Here is a 27,115-nt window from a genome sequence, read left to right as displayed (position 1 = left end):
TATCATTATTCAGTTTAGTTAGTTCTGGGGTGGAACGGCTCCGGGTCACCTGCAGGAGGTGTTTCACTGCCAAAGCTGTTTTCTACAGACATGACGTCTTTCAATGGCCTGAAGATGCTGTCTGTATGCAGATGTAGATCGTGTAGCTCTCCCTGGACCACCCCTGCAGCACTGGTTTCCCTAGATGCTGCTAAAATGGCATCTGTCTAAGGAAACGGAGCCAAGATGAACTGCCCAGTAGCACCAGTAGACATCAGGCATGGGAGCCCTCAACGACAGTGTGTCCAGTCTCTGGGACAGTCTGAAGCCTGCTGAACATCATGTTACATTAAAGCTACGAGAGCCTTAATGTAATATACTATTTATTACTTGTATTTATATTTGGTGGTGTTCTTTCAACAATCATTAAATTTGTGGAGCAAATGATTTACTGTCTCTACTCCATCTCTGTGTTTCATATTGTGCTTTTATTGTGTGTGTGTGTGTGTGTTTTTTTTAAGGCTGGCCAGAAAAGAATCAACGAAAACATAACATCGCCACCTGCTGGCGGTAACTCATTTCACAGACGGACCCTGTCGTCCTTTAGTATCTGCTCGGGCTTGAATGAAGATTCTGATAAAAGTGGATAAAATAACCAGTTTAACCAGTCGCTTCAATTAATTTGGTAGTGTAATTATCCAATAGGAGGCCGTCCTGACCCGGAAGCGAACATCGGGCATCATAACAGACTGAAGGCTGCTGCAGATGCCATTATCCGTCCTGTGTTCACGGAGGGCGCAGAGGGTTGCAGCTCTGCAGAGGTGAGACACAACTGCCCACCATCCTGCAGCGCTTTACCAGCCGTCTGTTGCATCGCTCATTGCATGCACATCACTGACGCGCATCATAAATACAGCTTTTGTTACAAAATAAAGTATGTTGCGTCGAGACGCGCCCCCCCTCTGGCTATCCCCTCATGGACCGCGCATTTGTAGAAAGCTCGTAACCGACAAGCTGCCGTTTTTTTGAGGTACTAGGGGAAGCGCAAAGGGTCAAACTTAATGTAGACAGCGTCAAATGCAGAAAGATCTGTCGCTTAACATTAAATTGTTTGTCGTTTTCATGATTTATTAAAACGCCAAACCACTTACTGCCTTTAATAAATAAATTCGTCGGCTATGAGAAGTGTTCTGTTGGCTTGAATTGTTGACAAATATTTTACATTGTTTCAACTGATGTAAAATATAACGAGACCAGTATTTTCACCAGTCAATCAGATCAGAAAGCAACAAAATAAAGTAACATAGCTATGCAGATAAAATGCATGATCAAATCAATGACTGGATGTGCCAGAATTGTCTTCAGTTAAACAAGGAACAAACTGAGTTAATGGTCTTTTGTGCCACAAACAAACAAGAGAAAGGGAGTTTTCATCTTCAGTTAAAAATGGCAGACCCAGCTAGAAATTTGGTTTTGGTCATAGACGTTGAACCGCCATCTTAAAACCATTACAGAGTCAGCCTACTATCACCTTAAAAATATTGTCTCGTCTTCTTCTGCTTATCCGAGAGGCAGCAGCCCAAATGGTGATGCCCAGACTGCCCTCTCCCCAGACACGTCCTCCAGCTCTTCCGGGAGTATTCTGAGGCACTCCCAGCCCAGCTGACACAGTCTCTCCAGTTTGTCATGGGTCTACCTCGGGGCCTCCCCCTGGTGGGACATGCCTGGAACACCTCCCTGGAGAGGTGTCTGAAACAGGTGTCAATCTCATGCTCCATCTTTCTCTCACTGGTGAACCTCCGCAAACCACCCTTTTCCAGTTTCGACTCATGGTTCCGGTCTTGGATATTCTAATTCTCATTCCAGCCGCTTCCGTCTACACCAGCTACTACAAACAGCCTCAGTAAATGCTGTAGGTCCTGAGAGGAGAGGAGAGGAGAGGAGAGGAGAGGAGAGGAGAGGAGAGGAGAGGAGAGGAGAGGAGAGGAGAGGAGAGGAGAGGAGAGGAGAGGAGAGGAGAGGAGAGGAGAGGAGAGGAGAGGAGAGGAGAGGAGAGGAGAGGAGAGGAGAGGAGAGGAGAGGAGAGGAGAGGAGAGGAGAGGAGAGGAGAGGAGAGGAGAGGAGAGGAGAGGAGAGGAGAGGAGAGGAGAGGAGAGGAGAGGAGAGGCAGCCATGACCCAGCAGGGTGACAGAGGCCTGTCAGGTGATCATGTATCTGGACCCCTGCAGCCTCGGCCTATAGCAGCAGAACTAAGATGTTAACCTAATGATTAGATGACCCTTTAAATATGATAATTCTGCCTGTCTAGGATAATAACTGGAATTACAGAATTAGTAACAATAAGCTTTTCAAAGAGGAAGGTTTTAAGTCTAATCTTAAAAGTAGAGATGGAGTCAGCCTCCCGTACCTGGACAGGGAGCTGGTTCCATAGCAGGGGGGCTTGGTAGCTAAATGCTCGCCCCCCATTCTACCTCTAGAGACTCTGGGAACCACAAGTAGACCAGCATTCTGAGAGCGGAGCGGTCCATTTGGATGATAAGGTGTCACTAGCTCCTCCAGGTAGGATGGAGCTAGGCCTCTGAGGACCTTGTAGGTCAGAAGAAGGGTTTTAAAAATGATTCTAAATTTAATGGGCAGCCAATGAAGAGACGCCAGTACAGGAATCATGTGATCTCTTTTGTCAATACCTGTCAGAACTCTAGCTGTAGCATTTTGGATCAGCTGGAGGCTTCTTAAAGAGGAATTTGGACACCCTGAATTACAATAGTCCAGCCTGGAAGTAACAAAAGCATGAATTAACTTTTCAGCATCATGCCGCGTCAGTGGTTTCCTGATCCTTGTGATATTTCTCAGGTGACAAAAGGCACTTCTAGAGACTATTTTAATGTGTGAGTTAAAGGACAGATTCTGGTCAAAAGTTACTCCAAGATTCCTCACAGAGAGACTAGATGCTAAGGAGATACCATCTAAAATGATCATGTGATCTAATCTATCCCTGAGAGGTTCAGGACCAAACACCATGACCTCAGCTTTCTATGAATTAAGGAGGACATTAGAGGACATCCAGGACTTTATGTCTTTAAGACCAATCTGGAGCTTCACTAACTGCTCTGTCTCCTCTAGTTTCATGGATAGATATAGCTGAGTGTCATCAGAATAGCAATGAAAATTTATTCCATGGTGCCGAATAATGTTCCCTAAGGGAAGCATGTACAAGGTGAAGAGGATTGGTCCAAGTACAGAACTTTGAGGAACTCCATGGCTAACCCTACTGTATGAGGAGGGAACACCATGGACATGAGCAAACTGGTATCTATCAGATAAATATGATCTAAACCAGTCTAGTGCTGTCCCTTTAATCCCAATCACATGTTCCAGTCTATGTAACAGGATGCTGTGATCAACTGTATCAAAAGCTGCACTGAGGTCCAGCAGAACCAGCATAGAGACCAGTCCATGATCTGGAGCTATAAGAAGATCATTAGTAACTTTAAGAAGTGCTGTTTCTGTGCTGTGCTGAGCTCTAATGACTGACTGAAACATCTCAAACAGGCTGTTTCTCTGCAGGTGCTCCAGCAACTGAGTCACCACCACCTTCTCAATAATTTTAGTAACCAAAGGAAGTTTGGATATAGGCCTATAATTTGCTAGCGCATCAGGATCCAGCGATGTTTAAGTAACGGTTTAATCACTGCCACCTTATAGGACTGGGGTACATAACCTGTCACTAAAGAACAATTGATCTGATCCAGGATAGATCTGCCTATCATTGGTAAAACATCCTTCAACAGCGAAGACGCCTCAGAAAAATATATTGGGGTGAAGGCGTTTAAGGGCTCGTTGGAGACTGTGTATGTTCCCCCTATATTTATATTCTACATAAAATTACAACATAAACATTAAACAATTATTGTTATTGAATGGGTTTGGATGAATTATAGTCTGATGGTGGACGGCAGGAATGACTTCCTGTACCGTTCCTTAGAGCAGCGAGGCTGCAGGAGTCTGTTGCTGAAGCTGCTTCTCAGTTTGTCCACTGTGTTATGGAGTGGGTGGGAGGGATTGTCCATGATTGTCCACAATTTCAACACCATCCTGTCCCTCACCACCTCGTCCAAGTTTGCAAGTTTACAGCCAACAACAGACCCTGCCTTTTTAATGAGTTTGTTGAGTCTGTTGGCATCCTTTGCTTTAATGCCTGCACCCCAGCACACTATAGCAAAGAAGATGATACTAGCCATGACAGACTGATAGAACATGTGGAGCATCCTGCTGCAATCACTGAAGGACCTGAGTCTCCAGAGGAAGTAGAGTCTGCTCATGGCCTTCTTGTGGACAGCATCGGTGTTTGTGGACCACTCCAGTTTATTGTCCAGCTGAACACCCAGGAACTTGTAAGATGGAACTATTTCCACATCTTTCCCACTAATGCAGACTGGTGAGGGTGGGGACTTGCTTTTACTGAAATCCACCACCATCTTCTTTGTCTTGGACACATTGAGCTGCAGGTGGTTCTCCCTGCTCCACCTAACAAAACTCTCCACAAGGTCCTTGTATTCATCCTCTTGTCCATTCTCCACACAGCCGACTATGGCTGTGTCGTCCGAGTACTTCTGGAGGTGACATGTCTCAGAGTGGTACTGGAAGGCAGCTGTGTAGGTGGTGAACAGAAATGGGGACAGCACAGTTCCTTGGGGAGCCAATAGCAGTGAGTAAATCATGAGGTTCAAAACCTGGACACCCACTAGCCCCTGACTACACTTATAAATTCTGTCCATAAATATTATGAACAGGACCAGTGATGAAGGGCAGTCCTACCGGAGTCCAACATGCACTTGAAATAGGCATGACTTACTGCTGGCAATGTAAATCTAGCTTCTGCTTAAGGGTTGACAGAGACTGAAGAGCCCTTAGTAAAGGGCCATAGGCCCCACTCTCGTGAAGCAGCCCTCACAGAATGCCCCAAGGGACAGGGTCAAATGCCTTTTCCAGATCAACAAAACACTTGTTGACTGGTTGGGCAAACTCCCATAACCCTCAAGCGCCCTGTGGAGGGTATAGAGCTGAACCAGTGTTCCACGGCTGGGGGGAAATTATTTTTCCTAAATCTGGGGTTTGACTATCTGCTGAATTCTCCTCTTCAGTACCCTGGCATAGATCTTCCCAGTGAGGCTGAGAAGTGTGATCCCCTATAGTTGGAACACACTCTTTGGTCCCCCCTTTTAAATAGAGGTACCACCACCCTGGTTGGCCACTCCAGAAGCAATGTTCCTGACCGCCACACAATGCTGCAGAGGCATGTCAACCAAGACAGCCCTACAACTTCCAGGTACTCAGGGTGGATCTCAACCTTGCCACAGAGAAGCTTTCTATCTACCTTGGTGACTTTGCCTTGGGTGTTTGTGGAGTCCCCAACCTCTGCTTCCTTAGTGGAAGGTGTGTCGATGGGGTTGAGGAGTTCCTTGAAGTATTCTTTCCACCATCCAACAATATCCCCAGTTGAGGTCAGAAGCTCTCCACCACCAGTGTAGACAGTGTTGGCAGAGCACTACTTCCCCCGGTAGTAGAACTTCTTCTTTGGCTTGACGTCATTCCTTATTTCCTGTGTCTATTACTGGATTTGGGGATTGTGGCCACGACTTGCACCAGAGACCTTTCCTCCGCAGCTCCAAGCTGCCGCATCAACATTGGAGGCTTAGAACAGGTCCACTCTGACACAATGTCCTCAGCTTCTCTCGAAATTTGGGAGAAGCTCTTCTGGCAGTCGGAGTCGAAGACCTCCCTGACAGAGGGCTCAGCCAAATGTTCACAACAGAACCTCACAATATATTTGGGTCTGTCCAGCGTTCTCCCCCGAATCCAACTCACCACCAGGTGATGAACGGTTGACAGCTCAGCCCCTTTCTTCACCCAAGTGTTCAAGAAGTATGGCTGGAGATCAGATGAGACAACAATAAAGTCTATCATCGACCACCTGTCCAAGGTGTCCTGATGCCTTGTGCACTGGTGGTGCATGCTTGAACATGGTGTTTGTTATGGACAAGCTGTGCTCATGGCCTCTGGTGTTGTAGTCCTCTGAGATGTAGCGATAAGTCACAGGTGTGGGTGGTGTAGGAGCATTCAGGCCTGGAAGAATTTGCTGCTCATCTCCTCTGTGCTCATTTCGTTTCATTTCGTTTTCTCCCGCTTATCCGGATCAGGGTCGCGGGGGCAGCAGCTTCAGGAGGGATACACAGACAGCCCTCTCCCCGCCCACTTCCATCAGCTCCTCTGGGGGAACCCCCAGCCGCTCCCAAGCCAGGCGAGAGATGTAATCTCTCCACCTAGTCCTGGGCTGGCCACAAGGCTGCCTCCTGGTGGGACATGTCCGGAAAGCCTCTAAAGGGAGGCGTCCGGCAGGCATCCTAGCCAGATGCCTGAGCCACCCCAACTGACTCCTCTCGATGTGGAGAAGCAGCGGTTCTACTCCGAGCTCCTCCTGGATGTCCGAGCTTCTCACCCTATCTCTAAGGCTGAGCCCGGCCACCCTGCGGAGGAAACTCATTTCAGCCGCTTGTATCCGCAATCTCATTCTTTCGGTCATCACCCAGCGTTGATGGCCATAGGTGAGGACTGGGACGTAGATCGACCAATAAATCGAGAGCTTTGTCTTCCGGCTCAGCTCCTTCTTCACCATGACGGATCGGTTAAGCGCGTGCATCACTGCTGACGCCGCTCCGATCCGCCTGTCGATCTCCCGTTCCATCCTACCCTCACTCGTGAACAAGATCCCGAGATACTTGAACTCCTCCACCTGGGGCAGGACCTCCTCCCCAACTCGGAGAAGGCACTCTACCTTTTTCCGAGCGAGGACCATGGACTCTGACTTGGAGGTGCTGATCTGCATCCCTGCCGCTTCACACTCGGTCGCGAACCGTCCCAGCATTTGTTGGAGGTCCCTGTTCGATGGCGCCAGAAGAACTACATTATCCGCAAAAAGCAGTGACGAGATCTTCTGCCCACGGAACTCGACACCCTCCACTCCCCGGCTGCGCCTAGAAATTCTGTCCATAAAAGTTATGAACAGAACCGGTGACAAAGGGCAGCCCTGGCGGAGTCCAACCCTCACTGGGAACGAGTCCGACTTACAACGGGCTATCCGGACCAAACTCCGGCTTCTTTGGTACAGGGACTGGACGGCCCTTATCAAGGGACCTTCCACCCCATACTTCCGGAGCACCCCCCACAGGATGCTCCTGGGGACCTGGTCATAAGCCTTTTCCAAGTCCATAAAGCACATGTGGACTGGTTGGGGAAACTCCCAACTCCCCTCAAGCACCCCAGCAAGGGTAAAGAGCTGATCCATGGTTCCACGACCGGGACGAAACGTGCATTGTTCCTCCTCAATCAGAGGTTCGACTATCAGTCTAATCCTCTTTTCCAGCACCCTGGCATAGACTTTCCCAGGGAGGCTGAGGAGTGTGATCCCCCTATAGTTGGAACACACCCTCTGGTCCCCACTCTTAAAAATAGGGACCACCACCCCGGTCTGCCAGTCCAAGGGCACTGCCCCCGATGTCCACGCAATGTTGCAGAGGCGTGTCAACCAGGACAGCCCTACAACATCCAGAGCCTTAAGATACTCCGGTCGGATCTCATCCGCTCCCGGAGCTCTGCTGCCGGGCAGCTGTTTCACTACCTCGGCAACTTCCGCTCCGGAAATTGGATGGTCCACTTCCTGGTCATCCGACTCTGTTCCACCTTGAGGATATGAGTTGGTAGGATTAAGGAGCTCCTGGAAGTATTCCTTCCACCGCCGGATAATTGCCCCAGGAGACGTCAGCAGCTCCCCACGCACACCTAACATGGTGTGGGCAAGTTGTCGCCTGCCGCCCCTAAGGCGCCGGACAGTTTGCCAGAATCTTCTCAGAGCAGACCGAAAGTCTTCCTCTATAGCCTCACCGAACTCCTCCCATGCCCGAGTTTTTGCCTCCGCGACTGTCGCGGCCGCAACCCACTTAGCCAACCTGTACCGATGAGCTGCTTCCGGAGACCCACAGACCAGCCATGACCTGTAGGCCTCTTTCTTCAGCCTGACCGCCACGACAAGCACCTTGCAGCCACAGCTCGCGACAGCCACCTCAGACAATTCATGCTCCTCCTGCGTGTGGTGGGTCCATTGGAGACGGGATTGTCCACATAGCTGGTTCGGGCTGGGCCCGGCCGGGCCCCATGGACGTAGGCCCGGCCACCAGGCACTCGCCATTGAGCCCCAGCCCCAGGCCTGGCTCCAGGGTGGGGCCCCGGTAACCCTCCGGGCCGGGTACGCGGCTTCCCTTTTAGATGTTCCATGATGGGTCTTGTGAACCATTCTTTGTCTGACCCATCACCTAGGACCAATCTGCCTTGGGAGACCAGGGGCAAACTGCCCCAGACAGCATAGCTCCCAGGCTCATTAGGGTACGCAAACTCCTCCGCCACGATAAGGTGATGGTTCACGGAGGAGCACTCCTCTGTGCTGGTACCTGGAATATGAGAAGGTGTTTCTAGCTGACAGGTAATCAGATGGGTAGATGGGCAGGCAGTTGGGTGGATAGACAGACAGACAGATCGTCTTTTCCAAGGCTGGAATGATCTTTTCTAGAGGGTGATGGTAGGACTCTTCCCCAACCCTCTGAGCCCCGTCCTCTACACCCTATGCAGTCAGGACCCTTCTCCCACCACCGCAGCAATAGCATCATATTCACTTTGCCATCAACACCACAGTGGTGGGACTCATCTCTGGGGAGGAAGAGTCTATAAACTGGGACAAGTGGTGGATGGGACTTCGGTGATCCGAAAGTATATTTCAACTCAGGACCTGAGCTGTGTCTTCAATGTAAAAGGCTATTCCCAGTAGAACGACCAGACTTGGGGTGCTAACGCCATGGCAACAATAATAGGGGCACAGAGAAAAACCTGTCCATACAGAAACATCATGCCTCCATCTACCACTGCTCAATAAAAGCCTGCTGACACACCAAATCCCCCCCCGGCTCATTAAAGCCTCCTAATAAAATACCTCAGCCACGCCACAGGCTGCGTTAGCTGCACACCTGACTGCAACGATGTAAATGCTGATAGACATAACTGGACAAACCTGAGTAATTTGTGGCTGAGCTGTAATCACAGACAGACCCTGCAAAGGTTCCTGATAATCACTCACAGTATTCGTCAAACCCTCTTAGGATTATAAGCACTAAAGAGAGAATATTGGACCCAACCAATGAATTCTGACTGAATGTCTGTGTTTAACGAGGGCAAAAATAAAGTCTTGCGCAGGGAGCAAAAAGCCTGCCAACTGAAAACTGCTATCAAATCCACTCTGAAGTCTACTGAAGCTAACAAGTGGAGCACATCAAATGTCCACATATGCGCTGTTGCATACTATAGCCTTTAAGATACTTTTATCTGCATTGAGGAAGCGAAGGCATTTCACTTCCTTTCGTGTGAGTCTACAGGGAGGCACCAGACCACAGGCCCTCATGACACGGTAGAATCACCTTCTGTGCAGCAAACCAGCACATAAACGTGTCTTCGTCTCAGTTGGTGGTTTTCAGGGAGAGTGGTTGAAAAACCTCCTGATGCAACAGCGTGGCCAGTAGAATGGTAAAGTTTAAACTCTGACTTCACACATAAGGATTAATATGTAAATCAATCTCTATTTTTCTTAATCTTATTTGTTTGAATGTTTCGGGCTTTAATAGATTAACAGACCTCTAAAACTCACAATATGACATTTTATTCACCTCTTCAAACATATTTTTCTGTCTCTAAACACAGAAAGAGTGAAGATGAGAAACATCAATGGTTTAATATTTATTATTTACATATGAATTTATGATATACATTAGCAGCAATCAGCAAATGTACAGACGCCTGAGTGGAAAAAGTCTTTCCGAGTGTGAGAAAGCTCACACACGTCCGGCTGATTGTTTCACTGAACGCCTGAAGCCATTAGTTAGTCAGTCGTTAGCACATATCAAAGCCTCTGGCATGAAATAAGAAAACATTATTACATTTATTCAACTGCTGTAACTAAGGTATGCCACCTCCTCTCCTTCTTCTTATTATTCTCAATGCAGAACAATGTATTGGTGCCTTTGATCGACTGAACTGCTGTCCAGAAACGTGATTATTGCATTAAATGATATAAACAATAGTCTAGTCTTTCAAATACATTTTTTATGTCCTTTAAATTTTATTGAATAATACAGACATAATAAAGTATATTAAATTACATGAGATAGAGGCAACAACAAATTAACAGTGACACATATACACACCAGCTTCTATTTTATTGAAAACAAGTGAAAAATTGGACCTTGAGGGTCATTTGGCATAAAGTAAAATACAGTTGTCACATAATTTCCTGTGAAAATGTTGGTCAAGCTCCCAGTAAAAAGGAAGTCAGAGAATGTAAATGTGAAGAGAGCTGAAATGAGGAAGCTGCAGTGAAGCTGACATTACTGTTACCCTGCTGGGACCCACCACCATCAAACTGGTGCCTCTGCTTTTAGGATGAACTGAAGATGACGGCTCAGCGCCTGAAGCACCACAGCTAGAGGAACATCTCCTCCCAGCAAATCCAAATCCTTCACCTCCGTAAGTCACCTCTGTCTCATCTTCCCTGACAAAAGAAACGCTTCTCGTCGCAGTCTTAGGAATTAGTCAGTTTGGAAAATGATTTTTATCGGTGCTGCTTTTTTAAATTGAGGAATAATGTACTTTAAAGTGAAATAACTGAAATAACCCAACTCATGCAATGTCATAAAGAAGTAACTCAAAGTGAAAATGTATTTTATTCCTTCCTGATCATTTCCATATTTTAAGACATACAGGAAACTGTGACGGGTTTATTTTTATTATTCTGGTTCAACGTTAAATTTATCACCTCAGCAGTTTCACAGTGACATCTTCTGCTTTTTTCAACAACGATGGTGCACTTTTTCTTCACATGCCAGCTATTAGCTCTAATAAGTGTGTGTGTTGGTGTGTAAAGAGACGACTAACAAAACACAAGTGGACACACACACACACACACACATACACACACACACACACACAGACATCTTTTTGCAGACAACATGGGTGTGTGTATCTGCAAATGGCTTCACACTAATGACTTGGACAGCAATAAATGCTGAAACATGTGCTGGGTCATTTCTGGCGTGTCAGTGCGCCCACAGTGGTCTGATGGTTGTTGCATGAACAGGGAGCTGTGTGGACCCCCCGTAAAGCCACATGTCTGCAGACGTTCAGCTGAGAGGAATCCGACCAGAGCTGATGAGAACTCATTTGACTGAAAGATAATCAGGAAGCCAGAAGACGTCTGGTAATTTTCTCAAAAAAATTAATAACAGATGATGACTTCACTGATCTACTTTTACTGAAGTAGTTTAAAATAGTCTAAGAGGAAAAGTTGTTGTTGGTGAAAAATATCATTCAGTCACTGTAAGAATCAATAATTGAACTGTACAATTACAGGAGCAACTTGTAAAAGCGGTGAGGGATGGAGTATGAAAGCCTGCAGAGTTGTAAATGTCACTTCCTGACCTTGACTACTGGCTCAGAAGAGCTGCTCAAGCAGAACACAGAGCCGCCAAGGCAAATATTGTCCAAACCATGATTACATCAAAGCGTGAAACACGCCGTGTACGTGTTGCCTTTCGCGCCTCTCAGGCATGACACGTGCACGTTTGTATGAAGGTGCAGTGCTACAAAGGCTACCATAGTTGGACCATAAAAATGGCGTCATGATGATATTTCTGGGTGGAAGTTATACATTCAAATTTCACAACATTTCTTCAATTATTATTTAGCACTTTGTTTGTTATTTAGATGACTCTTGTCATGTTTCTGTGTTATCTGAGCCGTTAATATATTTGTGTAACTGTAACTGATGAAAACCCTTCAATAAAAAGGATAAGTGCAATTTTAGAGTAACATATATTCTTCGTATATTCGGCACGTTGTTCTTTTGTGAGACAACCTGGAAATTCTTGCCTTTTTATGTCTGACTATGGTACTGTATAATGCGCTCACGTGTCAGGCCCAGGATGTGTTAAACGTGACACTGATGTGGTGGCCCAGCGGCCGTGTTTCACAGTTGTATCGTCAGGTCGGGACTCAGATGCGGAGGCTGATAAACTAAATGGTGACTTTAGTTAACAGAAGCGAGTAGCCTCTTGACAAAGTGAGAGCAGAATAGGGCTTTCAGACTTTGAACTAAAACAGTCCTGATGGAGGAAATGAATCAAAGTCTATCAAAGATTAAGCAAATCAACATCACTCCTTCAAAATGGCGGCTTAACAAAAGACAATGGAAATCTCTCTCTAAACAATAATCAGGCCAAAGGTGCAAATGAATGTTAATGAAGATGGGACGGAACCGTCCAGCACAGGTTGGCATGAGGGCAGGCAGAAGACATCAGGACTCAGGAAGACAATCGGGCAGCAGAACGGCAAGTGACTAGAGTTACATTTCAAAATGAAACAGGAGGTTACCAGACAAACGTCACCACAAATATGAAGCTCCAGCCTTTGGGACATGTCCAAGTTCAACAGGAATCTAAGACAGAACTCGATGAGACTGTGGAAATTCACCCTGGAGGCCAAATTCAAAATAATGCTCTGTCACCACTGTTGTTCTGTTCATGGCTGAGCCCTCTCAGCCAAATACTGATGACCGTCGACCCCCTCCAGATGTTAAGAGAAGTCAACTTAATGGAACAAGAACAGGGTCAGAGCAATCAGCACCTCCCATCACCAGTCCCATCACCAAAGACCCTCATGGTAATGAAACTGGCCAAAGGAGATAAAGACCAGGGTGCTGGGCAAGGGGTTCCATGCCCAGCACCCTGAGGCTGAACCCCAGGAGACCAGATGGAGGCTGAGTACTGAAGAGATGTGGAGCGCTGGAGACATTCACAAACGATTAATTATCCATCATCATCAGCCTTTGTTGGACTGTTAGCTACTGAGTATGCTGTCCTGCGACATGACACAAGACCAGGTCTCAAATGCACCACCAGCCACCGTTTATCAGAGAACAGCAAGGAGAGACCTAATGAGTAGGATTACTATCTGGACTCATCACATAACTGGACAAATGGCTGGAACATTTCAACAGGGAGGAACCATTGAACATGAACCATTTGAAAAGGAACTATCACAGGACAAGACTATTTAAACACCAGCCTATGGGAAACAACAGGGAGGGCCCAGCACTCAAAGAGGGAGGAACCACACAAGGACAAGTTAGTTTCCAAATAAAAGAGGAAGTTCAAGACAAGACCAACAGTTTTCACCTAGAGACGTTTCCCCTGCCTGTTTAAATAAAGGAGTTGGAATTTGGTTACTTAAATAAAGGAGTTGGAATTTGGTTACTTACTACTTTGGTTATTACTGGTTACTACTGTTACTACTGTTGTGAACAGAAGTAGAAATTGTATTAAAAAATAAACTCGTGGATATTTCTGTTTACATTTATTTTGAAACATTAGACTGTAAAGAACACACCAGTAAGAGATTGACAAAACAGATTTTTAACAGCTACAGTTGTGTTTAATTACAACAATAGCAGGAAATCACAGACATCAATGCTGGAATTTCGGTTTTCTTTAATCTTCGGTAGAAATGCTGCCAGTGCATAAAGTGTTACAGCAACCTGAGTATCCTGCTGCAGTGGTTGTGTTAATGGTTGTAGGCACCACTCCATTCCCTCTTTGGTTCCCTCATAAATGAGATGTCTGTAAATGTATCATCCTTTATGCATCCTTGGTAACCGTGGTGGGTTGATTTTCTTCCAGGGGCCATCATGGATGACAAAGTGAACACATTACCCTTCTTCTATGGTGAAATCACAAGGGAAGAAGCAGAGGACTACCTGCAGCAGGCCGGCATGGTCAACGGCCTGTACCTCCTACGACAGAGCCGAAACAACCTGGGAGGGTTTGCGCTCTCTGTCTCCTTCTCAGACCGCTGCTACCATTACAGCATTGAAAGACGAGCCAATGAAACATACGCTATTCCTGGGGGGAAGACCCACAGGCACCCTGTGGATGTGATTGATTACCATTCCCAGGTGACGGATGGCCTGGTGTCGTTGCTGAAGAGGCCCTGCAACAGGCCCAAGAACATGAGACCAAAGGTTGGACTGTTTGAGGACATGAAGGAGAAGCTGATCCGAGAGTATGTGCAGCAGACATGGAACCTGCAGGTAGGTAACTATGGAGACACCAACGAGTGGACGTTTCTTATTTCATCTGTATCTAGTGTTGAGTTTGCATCAGTTTTGTGTTGATATCCTCGGAAAGAGCTTCAGACTGCTGCACCGTGAGTTGGGTGAAGGTAGGGAGAGCAGGGCCGGAGACATTACATCCTAATTACTGAAGATCCAGACAGAAACAACCCAGAAAAGCCCTAGGAGCTATTTTGTTCTCATACATGCCTAGCTGCATTAGATCCTGACAAGGAAACACAAAACAACTCCTGGTTCAAGCAAAGATTTAGCAGATGTACGGTTTGACTAAAGCTAGATACACTCAGCCTATTCTCTGTGAGAGTACCTTCTTCCTTTTTCATATGTCACACCTACTGGACTGGCTGCTGCCATGGAGGCACCAGCAGAAGTGTTGAGATGGGCTTGATCTGCCTCGCTAGTCTCCCTCAGGGTTTCCATTACCAACAGTGTGACTTATCTTCTAACCTTGTGTAGTGCTCTTAGCTTCATTGTAGCTCACGCTTGCCTGCAGGGTGCAGCTCTGGAGCAGGCTATTATCAGCCAAAGGCCTAAGCTGGAGAAGTTGATTGCCACCACCGCACATGAAAAGATGTCTTGGTTTCATGGAGCAATAACGCGAGAAGACTCTGAGCCCAGGCTTCAAAATGGCGTCCGCCCCAATGGAAAGTTCCTGTGAGTAACAATCATGTCAAGACTTTTGTCCTGAGCAGCAGCCCACCTCAGTCAGAGTTTGATTAGAAAAGCTCAAATCAACAGTTTCAACATTTAACTGAGAAACGTTCAATGTTTTCGGTTTATTGGGAGAAAATGTTGAGAAGAAAAAATGGAAAGAACATTTTTAGCAACTGAACTGGCAGTTAAGAACGTGCTCTCGCTCTCTCTCTCTCACACATGCACACGCCTGCTTCCTCAAATAGACAAACAAGAAGATTGACAGATGTGCCTTCAACAGGAAACGTGCTATTTTCAGTGAAACACATATTGTTATTACATATAATAATCTGTGATAAGTGTAAGCACATGACTCATAACCAATAAAGTGAAAGTAAAACTTCAGTGAAGTTCTGCTTTTGAATGTAAAGTAAAAAAGCATTGTGAGGTGAGGTGAAAGTAGTTATGGTGCTACTGGTGGGGCGGAGGTAATGAGGACATACACATGAGTGCATATCTGATAATGTCGCTGGAATCTCTTTGATTGGAACATGTATGTGTGGCCAAGTTCTGCTGTATGACAGGGAACACGTCAGACTGAAGGCTAGAACTGAGGAGATGCTTATTCAGATTCAGCTTTCAGATTGACTTTATTGTCAGCCAATATACAACAACAGTCATGTGCAATCAAGACGGATCCATTTTATATCATAAATAAATGGAAAGTAAGTTTAAAAGCATGCATTCATGCTCTCATATATACATCATGCTAGCAGGTGTTGTACGTTAAAATTAATACACATTTATGGTGATGTTTTTCTGTTGTGAGTTGTAAGAAAAATATGCCTACTCAGTGGAGGATGAATGGAACTGGTAGAGTCATGGAGGTGAATGGAGTTGTGGTACCACAGGTGAGATGAAGGTAGTTGTGGTACCACAGGTGAGGTGAAGGTAGTTGTGGTACCACAGGTGAGGTGAAGGTAGTTGTGGTACCACAGGTGAGGTGGAGGTAGCTGTGGTGCTACTGGTGAGGTGGAGGTAGCTGTGGTGCTACTGGTGAGGTGGAGGTAGTTGTGGTGCCACAGGTGAGGTGGAGGTAGTTGTGGTGCCACAGGTGAGGTGGAGGTAGCTGTGGTGCTACTGGTGAGGTGGAGGTAGCTGTGGTGCTACTGGTGAGGTGGAGGTAGTTGTGGTGCCACAGGTGAGGTGGAGGTAGTTGTGGTGCCACAGGTGAGGTGGAGGTAGCTGTGGTGCTACTGGTGAGGTGGAAGTAGTTGTGGTGCCACAGGTGAGGTGGAGGTAGTTGTGGTGCTACTGGTGAGGTGGAGGTAGCTGTGGTGCTACTGGTGAGGTGGAGGTAGTTGTGGTGCCACAGGTGAGGTGGAGGTAGTTGTGGTACCACAGGTGAGGTGGAGGTAGTTGTGGTACCACAGGTGAGGTGGAGGTAGTTGTGGTGCTACTGGTGAGGTGGAGGTAGCTGTGGTGCCACAGTTGAGGTGGAGGTAGCTGTGGTGCTACTGGTGAGGTGGAGGTAGTTGTGGTGCTACTGGTGAGGTGGAGGTAGTTGTGGTGCCACAGGTGAGGTGGAGGTAGGTGTGGTACCACAGGTGAGGTGGAGGTAGTTGTGGTACCACAGGTAAGGTGAAGGTAGTTGTGGTACCACAGGTGAGGTGGAGGTAGCTGTGGTGCTACTGGTGAGGTGGAGGTAGCTGTGGTGCCACAGGTGAGGTGGAGGTAGTTGTGGTACCACAGGTGAGGTGGAGGTAGCTGTGGTGCTACTGGTGAGGTGGAGGTAGCTGTGGTGCCACAGGTGAGGTGGAGGTAGTTGTGGTGCCACAGGTGAGGTGGAGGTAGCTGTGGTGCTACTGGTGAGGTGGAGGTAGTTGTGGTGCCACAGGTGAGGTGGAGGTAGTTGTGGTGCTACTGGTGAGGTGGAGGTAGCTGTGGTGCTACTGGTGAGGTGGAGGTAGTTGTGGTGCCACAGGTGAGGTGGAGGTAGTTGTGGTACCACAGGTGAGGTGGAGGTAGTTGTGGTACCACAGGTGAGGTGGAGGTAGTTGTGGTGCTACTGGTGAGGTGGAGGTAGCTGTGGTGCCACAGTTGAGGTGGAGGTAGCTGTGGTGCTACTGGTGAGGTGGAGGTAGTTGTGGTGCTACTGGTGAGGTGGAGGTAGTTGTGGTGCCACAGGTGAGGTGGAGGTAGGTGTGGTACCACAGGTGAGGTGGAGGTAGTTGTGGTACCACAGGTAAGGTGAAGGTAGTTGTGGTGCCACAGGTGAGGTGGAGGTAGCTGTGGTGCTACTGGTGAGGTGGAGGTAGCTGTGGTGCTACTGGTGAGGTGGAGGTAGTTGTGGTGCCACAGGTGAGGTGGAGGTAGCTGTGGTGCTGCTGGTGAGGTGGAGGTAGTTGTGGTGCTACTGGTGAGGTGGAGGTAGTTGTGGTGCCACAGGTGAGGTGGAGGTAGCTGTGGTGCTACTGGTGAGGTGGAGGTAGTTGTGGTGCCACTGGTGAGGTGGAGGTAGGTGTGGTACCACAGGTGAGGTGGAGGTAGTTGTGGTGCCACAGGTGAGGTGGAGGTAGTTGTGGTGCCACAGGTGAGGTGGAGGTAGTTGTGGTACCACAGGTGAGGTGGAGGTAGTTGTGGTGCTTCTGGTGAGGTGGAGGTAGTTGTGGTGCCACAGGTGAGGTGGAGGTAGTTGTGGTGCTACTGGTGAGGTGGAGGTAGCTGTGGTGCTACTGGTGAGGTGGAGGTAGTTGTGGTGCCACAGGTGAGGTGGAGGTAGCTGTGGTGCTACTGGTGAGGTGGAGGTAGTTGTGGTGCCACTGGTGAGGTGGAGGTAGGTGTGGTACCACAGGTGAGGTGGAGGTAGTTGTGGTGCCACAGGTGAGGTGGAGGTAGTTGTGGTGCCACAGGTGAGGTGGAGGTAGTTGTGGTACCACAGGTGAGGTGGAGGTAGTTGTGGTGCTTCTGGTGAGGTGGAGGTAGTTGTGGTGCCACAGGTGAGGTGGAGGTAGCTGTGGTGCTACTGGTGAGGTGGAGGTAGCTGTGGTGCTACTGGTGAGGTGGAGGTAGTTGTGGTGCCACAGGTGAGGTGGAGGTAGTTGTGGTGCCACAGGTGAGGTGGAGGTAGCTGTGGTGCTACTGGTGAGGTGGAGGTAGTTGTGGTGCTACTGGTGAGGTGGAGGTAGTTGTGGTGCCACAGTTGAGGTGGAGGTAGCTGTGGTGCTACTGGTGAGGTGGAGGTAGTTGTGGTGCTACTGGTGAGGTGGAGGTAGTTGTGGTGCCACAGGTGAGGTGGAGGTAGCTGTGGTGCTACTGGTGAGGTGGAGGTAGTTGTGGTGCCACAGGTGAGGTGGAGGTAGTTGTGGTACCACAGGTGAGGTGGAGGTAGTTGTGGTACCACAGGTAAGGTGAAGGTAGTTGTGGTACCACAGGTGAGGTGGAGGTAGCTGTGGTGCTACTGGTGAGGTGGAGGTAGTTGTGGTGCCACAGGTGAGGTGGAGGTAGTTGTGGTGCCACAGGTGAGGTGGAGGTAGTTGTGGTACCACAGGTGAGGTGGAGGTAGTTGTGGTGCTTCTGGTGAGGTGGAGGTAGTTGTGGTGCCACAGGTGAGGTGGAGGTAGCTGTGGTGCTACTGGTGAGGTGGAGGTAGCTGTGGTGCTACTGGTGAGGTGGAGGTAGTTGTGGTGCCACAGGTGAGGTGGAGGTAGTTGTGGTGCCACAGGTGAGGTGGAGGTAGCTGTGGTGCTACTGGTGAGGTGGAGGTAGTTGTGGTGCTACTGGTGAGGTGGAGGTAGTTGTGGTGCCACAGTTGAGGTGGAGGTAGCTGTGGTGCTACTGGTGAGGTGGAGGTAGTTGTGGTGCTACTGGTGAGGTGGAGGTAGTTGTGGTGCTACTGGTGAGGTGGAGGTAGCTGTGGTGCTACTGGTGAGGTGGAGGTAGTTGTGGTGCCACAGGTGAGGTGGAGGTAGTTGTGGTACCACAGGTGAGGTGGAGGTAGTTGTGGTACCACAGGTAAGGTGAAGGTAGTTGTGGTACCACAGGTGAGGTGGAGGTAGCTGTGGTGCTACTGGTGAGGTGGAGGTAGTTGTGGTGCCACAGGTGAGGTGGAGGTAGTTGTGGTGCCACAGGTGAGGTGGAGGTAGCTGTGGTGCTACTGGTGAGGTGGAGGTAGCTGTGGTGCTACTGGTGAGGTGGAGGTAGTTGTGGTGCCACAGGTGAGGTGGAGGTAGCTGTGGTACCACAGGTAAGGTGAAGGTAGTTGTGGTACCACAGGTGAGGTGGAGGTAGCTGTGGTGCTACTGGTGAGGTGGAGGTAGCTGTGGTGCTACTGGTGAGGTGGAGGTAGTTGTGGTGCCACAGGTGAGGTGGAGGTAGTTGTGGTGCCACAGGTGAGGTGGAGGTAGCTGTGGTGCTACTGGTGAGGTGGAGGTAGCTGTGGTGCTACTGGTGAGGTGGAGGTAGTTGTGGTGCCACAGGTGAGGTGGAGGTAGCTGTGGTGCTGCTGGTGAGGTGGAGGTAGTTGTGGTGCTACTGGTGAGGTGGAGGTAGTTGTGGTGCCACAGGTGAGGTGGAGGTAGCTGTGGTGCTACTGGTGAGGTGGAGGTAGTTGTGGTGCCACTGGTGAGGTGGAGGTAGGTGTGGTACCACAGGTGAGGTGGAGGTAGTTGTGGTGCCACAGGTGAGGTGGAGGTAGTTGTGGTACCACAGGTGAGGTGGAGGTAGTTGTGGTGCTTCTGGTGAGGTGGAGGTAGTTGTGGTGCCACAGGTGAGGTGGAGGTAGTTGTGGTGCCACAGGTGAGGTGGAGGTAGTTGTGGTACCACAGGTGAGGTGGAGGCAGTTGTGGTGCCACAGGTGAGGTGGAGGTAGTTGTAGTATCACAGGTGAGGTGGAGGTAGTTGCGATGCCACTGACTGACATTCTTGTGATGTCCCATGAGATAATGTTCCTTCTCCTCGTGCTTCTGTGTCTCCAGGGTTCGTCAGAGGGACCAGAGCTCATATGCTCTGTGTATCATCCACGAAGGACAGGTCATGCATTACCGCATTGACCAGGACCAAATAGGCAAACTGTCCATACCAGATGGAAAGAAGTTTGACACCCTGTGGCAGGTTAGTGTGGGACTGTTTGACCTTTTTTATTGATTTATTAATGTTCTGTTCAAAAAAGTTATTTTTGAGCTAAGTTTTAGATTCTGTATTTTTAGATTCATACAAATGAAAATCCGAGGTGATTTTTCAGCCTCTTTGTTTGGATGAAATTGACCACAGAAGCTTGTGGTGGTGGGCAGTTTCATGGTCTGCTTTCTTTGGTTCTGGCCCTTTGAGACACACTCGGAGCCTCTGCAGGTTCTTCATTGTCTCAGAGAATCAGTGCTGCTGCCTCTTATCAAGCATGACATGATAAATTCATCAGAATATTCTTTTGATGTGTGTTGGACATTGTCCTAATCCAAGAATGTCTCTCTTCTGACAGCTAGTTGAACATTATTCATACAAGCCCGATGGTCTGCTGCACATTCTAACAGAACCCTGTCCAAGACACGCTGGAGAGAACGGTAATCACACCTCTCATAGGACAGGATAGCTGAGGCCTGACAGGAGTTTACTAATTTGATATGATATTAAAGCTCAGACGTGCTCCTTTGTTCATCCAAATTTTTAATGGCCAGAGGCAGAAAAGAGATGATGACCTCATCATGGTCGCTGCTCTCCTGATCCATGCTCACATTTTCTCTCCATAGTTGGACCCCTCCTGCCCAGAGACCATCCTTCGTTAAGGTTTTCCCTTGTAAGTTTGGTTGTCATTAATTTCATGCTCTCATGTTTCTGTAGCATCTTGTAATTGCTAGTAATCATTTCTGTCCCTCCCAGGGACATGTGGTCTATCTCATGTCCATTCAATCATGTAGATAAGCAATATCATGTGCAAAAAAAAGCCTATTTTCAAACATTATCAGACTTAATTGGCAGCAGTAATATTCGTTACCTGATTTTAGAGCATTGCTGCCTGGTTGCTGTACCAGGTGTAAATTTGTACTGATACCCTGTTTTATAACTTCTCTGTGGTTTCCAGCAAAGCACAGCGAGTAAACTCCTCCACAAAGTCAAAACCGCTCCCATATCCGGAACAATAAAGGTGTCCTCTTAGTTTTTGCCTTTTTGCTTTACTAACACTGTCAGACCTTTGCTTCATCTACATGTCACATCCATCAACTTTCATCACAAATCTGACTTCATCCATAGCTTAGCTTGTTGCTACATGCTGCTTTCTAAAGGTTAGTGGAGGAGCTCATCCACAGCTCAGAGAACTCTCCACGGTTCCCACATGGAGGAATAATCCATCAGACGTGTCAGTCCTGCAGAGCAAACATGTGGGACTGGTTCTTGCATGTGGCCCATTTTCCATCTGGAATATGTTACTCTTCACAGTTTAAAAGGAGTGTAGTTAAACGTGTATGTGCTTAGTGTAGTGATTTGACTGCAATGACCAGTTTAGTCCCCATCAACAGTGTGAGGAGGAACCAGTTATGTCCTGTCTGAAGCCACTGATGCTGCCTCACACACACTGCAGCTGACACCAGGGATGAACATGGTTGTCTTTTAAAGAAGGGGGACGGCTACCTCTAAGCATTCTTCACATTATCAGCCAGTCATGGGCCTCTGTCCATCCCCCTGCTTTAAAGGCTCAGATATTAACTTTACTCAACTGCCTGTGTCAACATTCACTCACTGCTTCATACATACCTGTATTACAGTGACATCAAACTTCCTTCAATTCAAAAGGTTTTCTCTCATTTTTTTTTTCAACATGAACAAAAGAATTAAAGACCAGAATGTCTCACAGACTATCTGAAGAATCCGTCACTGTCATACAGGTTCCATGTTTGAATGCTGGATCTCCTGATTGTGGAAACACTCGTCACGCTGCGGTTTTTAATGACGTTTCTCTGTCATGGTTCATAACAGACCTGGGTGTCCCGACACAATGCAGCAGAAAACCTGAATTCATACGAGACCAAAGTGCTCAACAGCTCAGCAGACAACAAAGGTACTCTAGCATTACCCTGGTGACAGCCGGTTTAACGAGGTGTTTATGAACAAAGAATTTATTGGCTCTTGTTATTGTTGTCTTTGTTGTTATTATGGTGTAGGCTGTCTCTCTGCCAGTATCTGTCCACAGATGTCCATACAAGTATAAAATGTTATCAGAATGATATATCTACAGCAAAGGTTAGCATGATGCTAGAGATGTTCTTCCTGTGCTTCTGCGGGCCAAGCTGGGTCTGAAAGCTGAATATGTCCATCTGTAAATTCATCTACTCACACACACACACACACACACACACACACACACACACACACACACACGCACACACACACACACACACACACACAGACAGAGTATAGAATATATATATAAATCTCTGCGACTGCGTCTGAAGGAAGGAGGCACCGCCCAGGAGGGTGGTGCCTCCTTCCTTCCTTCAGACTCGGGTCCTCTACCAGAGGCCTGAGAGTCTGAGGGTTCTGCACAGGATCTTAGCTGTTCCTAGGACTGCGCTCTTCTGGACAGAGATCTCTGATGTGGTTACTGGTATCTATTGGAACCATCTTGGGGGTTACTGCCCCTAGTGTCCCAATCACTACTGGGACCACTGTTGCCTTCATGCCCCACATTCTCTCTATCTCCTCTTTCAGCCCTTAGTATTTTTCCGGCTTCTTGAGTTCCTTCTTCCTGATGTTGATGTATTCTACCACCACCTCTGTCTTCTGGTTTTTATCCACCACCACTATGTCAGGCTGGTTGGCCACCACCATCTTGTCAGTCTGGATCTGCAAGTCCCACAGGATCTTGGCCTGCTTGTTCTCGACCACTTTCGGGGGTGTCTCCCGCCTGGTCCCTGGGACCTCCAGCCCATACTCAGTGCAGATGTTCCTGTACACTATGCCAGCCACCTGGTTATGCCATTCCATGTATGCCTTGCCTCCCAACATCTTGCACCCTGCTCTGATATGCTGGACAGTCTCAGGGGCATCTCCACACAGCCTACACCTGGGGTCTTGTCTGGTATGGTAGACCCTGGCCCCTATTGCTCTGGTGCTCAGGGCCTGTTCTTGTGCAGCCATGAGTAGTGCCTCGGTGCTGTCTTTCAGTCCGGCCTTTGTCAGCCACTGGTATGTTTTCTCGATATCAACCACTTCCTCAATTTGTCGGTGGTACATTCCATGCATGGGCTTGTCCTTCCATGATAGCCCCTCAGGTTCCTCCTCCTTGGTGGGCTATTGTTGCCTGAGGCATTCACTCAGCAGTGGGTCAGTGGGGGCCATCTTCTTGATGTATTCTTGGAGGCTTGTTGTTTCCTCCTGGACAGTAGTTCGGACACTTACTAGTCCTCGGCCCCCTTCCTTTTGCTTCGTGTACAGCCTCAGGACGCTGGACTTAGGGTGAAACCCTCCGTGCATGGTGAGGAGCTTCCTTGTCTTGATGTCAGTGGCTTGTATCTCTTCCAGTGGCCAGGGTATTATGCCAGCAGGGTATCTGATTACTGGCAGGGCGTAGGTGTTTATGGCCTGGATCTTATGCTTACCATTCAGCTGACTTTTCAGGATCTGCCTTAACCTCTGTAGGTATCTAGCTGTGGATGACCTCCTAGCTGCCTCCTCATGGTTACCATTTACCTGCGGGATCCCCAGGTATTTGTAACTGTCCTGCACATCTGTGATGTTCCCTTCAGGTAGTTCAACCCCATCAGTTGCGATCACCTTTCCTCTTCTAGATATCTTTCGCCCACATGTATCTAGTCCAAATGACATCCCAATGTCTTTACAGTAGATCCTCGTGAGGTGAATCAGGGAGTCAATGTCACATTGACTCATTCTTGGCATACAGCTTGATGTCATCAATGTAGAGGAGGTGGCTGATGGTTGTTCCACATCAGAACTGGTACCCATAGCCACTCTTTGTGATGATCTTGCTGAGAGGGTGTAGACCATATATGTGTGTGTGTGTGTGTGTGTTTTTTTTACATGTGTGTGTGTATATTCTTATATATGTGTTTATATGCTTATATATTATGTGTAAACTACACATATAGTATGTTATAATTGAAACAATTTTGATTGTCACAGACGCTATATAAATAAAGATTGATTGATTGATTGATTGATTGATTGATTTATTGATTGATGTGCTCTATCAGATGCAATGCCAATGGATACAGAGGTGTATGAGAGCCCCTATGCAGACCCAGACGAGCTGAGGAGCTCCACAGTGGATCGTAGTCAGCTCTTCCTGGAGGATGGAGAACTGGGCTCTGGGAACTTTGGTACCGTTATGAAAGGCATCTACAAAATGAGGAAGTATGCCCGCATTTAGATCCATATAGAAGGGCGAAGAACTGTTGAGGACACTGTTTGTGTAACCAGCCTCCTCCTGTGAGCTAGGACGGAGAAGTCAGTGGCTGTCAAAATCCTGAAGAACGATGACAACAACGCATCAGTGCGTGAGGAGATGCTGCGAGAAGCCAACGTCATGCAGCAGCTGGACAACCCCTACATCGTTAGAATGATCGGAATCTGTGAGGCCGAGAGCCTCATGCTGGTCATGGAGCTGGCTGATCTGGGACCACTGCATAAGTTCCTGCAGAAACACAAGTATGAAGTCTGTAGCACGCACACACACACACACACACTCTCTCTCTCTCTCTCTCTGTCTCTCTCTCTCTCTCACACACACACACACAATATTGCTAGAAAATGACAGAGATGACAGAAGTTTGTTTAATGCTGTTTGACTGTTCAGCTTCTTGGTCAGCTGGTTGGTGGCCTCACTCGGCCTCCTGCAGATCACATTAGTTGAGATGATCTAAAGCTGCTCCGAGACCAGCTTCACTTTGTAGTGGAGACTGGATTCATCCCAGTCCTGAGGTTCAAATGTGACCTCAACCATTAAAACCAGTTAATCTAACTGATGCCAAAGCAGCTCTGTCTAACTAAAACCAGTCTGTTTACAGTCAGTAAGTCTAATGACAGATTGTCCCTCTACTCTGATTGTTAATATCAGTTCCTGATGATTATTTGAAGGCAAATCAGCATGAAGAACATCACCGAGCTGGTCCACCAGGTGTCTATGGGGATGAGGTACCTGGAGGAACATAAGTTTGTCCACAGGGACCTCGCTGCCAGGAACGTCCTGCTGGTTACGCAGCACTATGCCAAGATCAGCGACTTCGGCCTGTCCAAAGCTGTTGCTGAGGAGAAGAACTACTACAAGGTAACTGAAGGATGAGCACAGACAGATCCATTTACAGCAGATAGATCTGAGCCCTGGGACTGACCACATGACTGGTCACATGGGTCACATAGTTCAGGACACTTCCCGCAGTTCTTCTCTAGAGGTGAAAAGACAGAAGTGGCTCTTCGTCAATTCAGTGGTGCTGCTGTTTGGCTCTTGTCCTCAGACTGTCCACATCACCTCCACCACCTTCACACATGCACAAAAGAACTAAATGCATCAGGGGGAAGAAATGTGCCAATGATAGTGTGATTTCTCATAATCTGATTACAGGTGTAATCAGATCACTTAGTCAGCTCATGATAAGATTTATATGTCTCTGTAAACAGGACCACCGTCTCCTTAGTTGTTTGAAGTGATCCATTTAAAGTGATCCTCCAGCCACGTGTTTCCTTCTCCAGGCTAAGGGTCATGGGAAGTGGCCAGTCAAATGGTACGCTCCCGAATGCATCAACTACTTCAAGTTTTCATCCAAAAGTGATGTTTGGAGCTTTGGGGTGCTGATGTGGGAAGCCTTCTCCTACGGCCAGAAACCTTACAAGGTGGGTACGGCGCACACATGTGTGAGTCAATGTGTGTTTGTTTGTGTAGGTGTGTTTGTGTTGTTGTGTCTCTGTGAGCCTGTGTGTCTGTGTGTCTGCGCGTGCGTGTGACTCTGTGCATGTGCCTGATTGTATGTGAGTCTGTGTATCTGCGTGTGTGTGTTCTTGTATGTGCTCCATTATGAGGAACAGATGAGGCATTTCACTACAAAACAACCAGAATAGTCAGATCATCTGTCCTGTCCTTGTCCCTCGTCACATAAGAGCAGGTTTGTTAGCATGTGTCTCAGATGTGTGGAGAAGGTTCTCTCTAACGTTCCCCAGCAGGAGCAGTTTGGTTGAATTTACTGGATATTGAGTTAGTGTGAAGGTCTGCAGACCTGCCATGTTCCTCTGATGGTTCTCCCCGTGGTTGGGTCTCCTCTGATGTTGGCAGGGAATGAAAGGAAATGAGGTGATGCAGATGATTGAAAGTGGACAGCGGATGGATGCTCCTGTCAACTGTCCATCAGAGATGTACGACCTGATGCGGGCCTGCTGGACATACAAGTGAGCTGAAGTCACCAAACTCTGGCAGGACCCATCAAAGCAGATGGACTCTCATATCTACTGTTTGTTTTTCAGGGTGGAGGGCAGACCTGAGTTCACCGTGGTGGAGCCCAGATTACGGGAATATTACTACGACATCTCCCATTAAATCCTTTTTCCTTCTACATGGTGAATCTGAACAGAACTTTGGAGTGGACTGGTTTTCTCCTGCTAAACCCAAGAGTGAATAAGTTTTTTCCTCATGTTTCTCACAAATTTGTCCCATTAGCTGACCAAGAATATAGGAAGCCTATGGATGAGAGGCCAGATGTTCCTCGCTAGCAGACCTCCTTGTGGACCAAGTCTGAACATCATTGCTTCACAAAAACCTCATTGATAGCTCCAGTTCAAACGTGGTCTACAGAAGGTTGACGATCTGTAAATATGAGATTAAATGATTCCCAGATGTATACTGTCCCAGTATAACCAGTCTAACCAACACCCAGTACCAGGATAAAATGTTTTAATTCTCTCCTGCTAGTGGAGAAGGTTCAGTTACACCATGTTGGCTTGTCTATTAGCTTACTAGAAATGCTTTCCCTGGAAGAAATCATCATCATGTTGATTTGGTCACAACTCTGATCTGATCTCACTGATCTGATCTGATCCAACTAAGCTGATCTCTCTTATTTTATCTGATCTGCAGTGAAACTGTTTAATCCACATGCACCTCTCATTAATAGCTCCACTTCAACCAGTTAGACCGGAAAGTGTCACTGAATATGAAGACTTTGTTCAACTGTGATGTCATCATTTTGTAAAACCCTGTTAATTAAAATCAAACTTCAATCAAA

The 27,115-nt window shown here is 47.7% G+C and overlaps 1 protein-coding gene across 4 annotated transcripts; it reads left to right on the top strand.

Annotated features, from left to right (window-relative positions):
• Window positions 1-781: 781 nt before the first annotated feature.
• syk (spleen tyrosine kinase) lies at window positions 782-27,115 on the top strand. 4 transcript variants are annotated; one of them, XM_011604413.2, is made up of 16 exons: window positions 9,492-9,607; window positions 10,519-10,603; window positions 11,214-11,333; window positions 13,810-14,219; window positions 14,755-14,915; window positions 19,871-20,006; window positions 20,371-20,452; window positions 20,639-20,685; window positions 20,971-21,033; window positions 21,864-21,945; window positions 24,098-24,257; window positions 24,342-24,551; window positions 24,981-25,170; window positions 25,593-25,733; window positions 26,170-26,282; window positions 26,358-27,115. In XM_011604413.2, exons 4-16 carry the CDS (start codon window positions 13,818-13,820, stop codon window positions 26,428-26,430), a joined length of 1,860 nt encoding a protein of 619 aa, XP_011602715.2. In that variant the 5' UTR covers window positions 9,492-9,607; window positions 10,519-10,603; window positions 11,214-11,333; window positions 13,810-13,817; the 3' UTR covers window positions 26,431-27,115. The 4 variants fall into 4 exon arrangements, with proteins under 4 accessions (XP_029692933.1, XP_011602715.2, XP_029692932.1 ...); XM_029837073.1 differs by lacking the exons at window positions 9,492-9,607; window positions 11,214-11,333 and adding an exon at window positions 782-800; XM_029837072.1 differs by lacking the exon at window positions 11,214-11,333.

This window comes from Takifugu rubripes, chromosome 6 (assembly GCF_901000725.2).
Source record: "Takifugu rubripes chromosome 6, fTakRub1.2, whole genome shotgun sequence".
Classification (NCBI taxonomy): Eukaryota; Metazoa; Chordata; class Actinopteri; order Tetraodontiformes; family Tetraodontidae; genus Takifugu; species Takifugu rubripes.
Note: the sequence above shows the minus strand (reverse complement) of the source record. Positions and strands in the feature narration are given on the sequence as shown.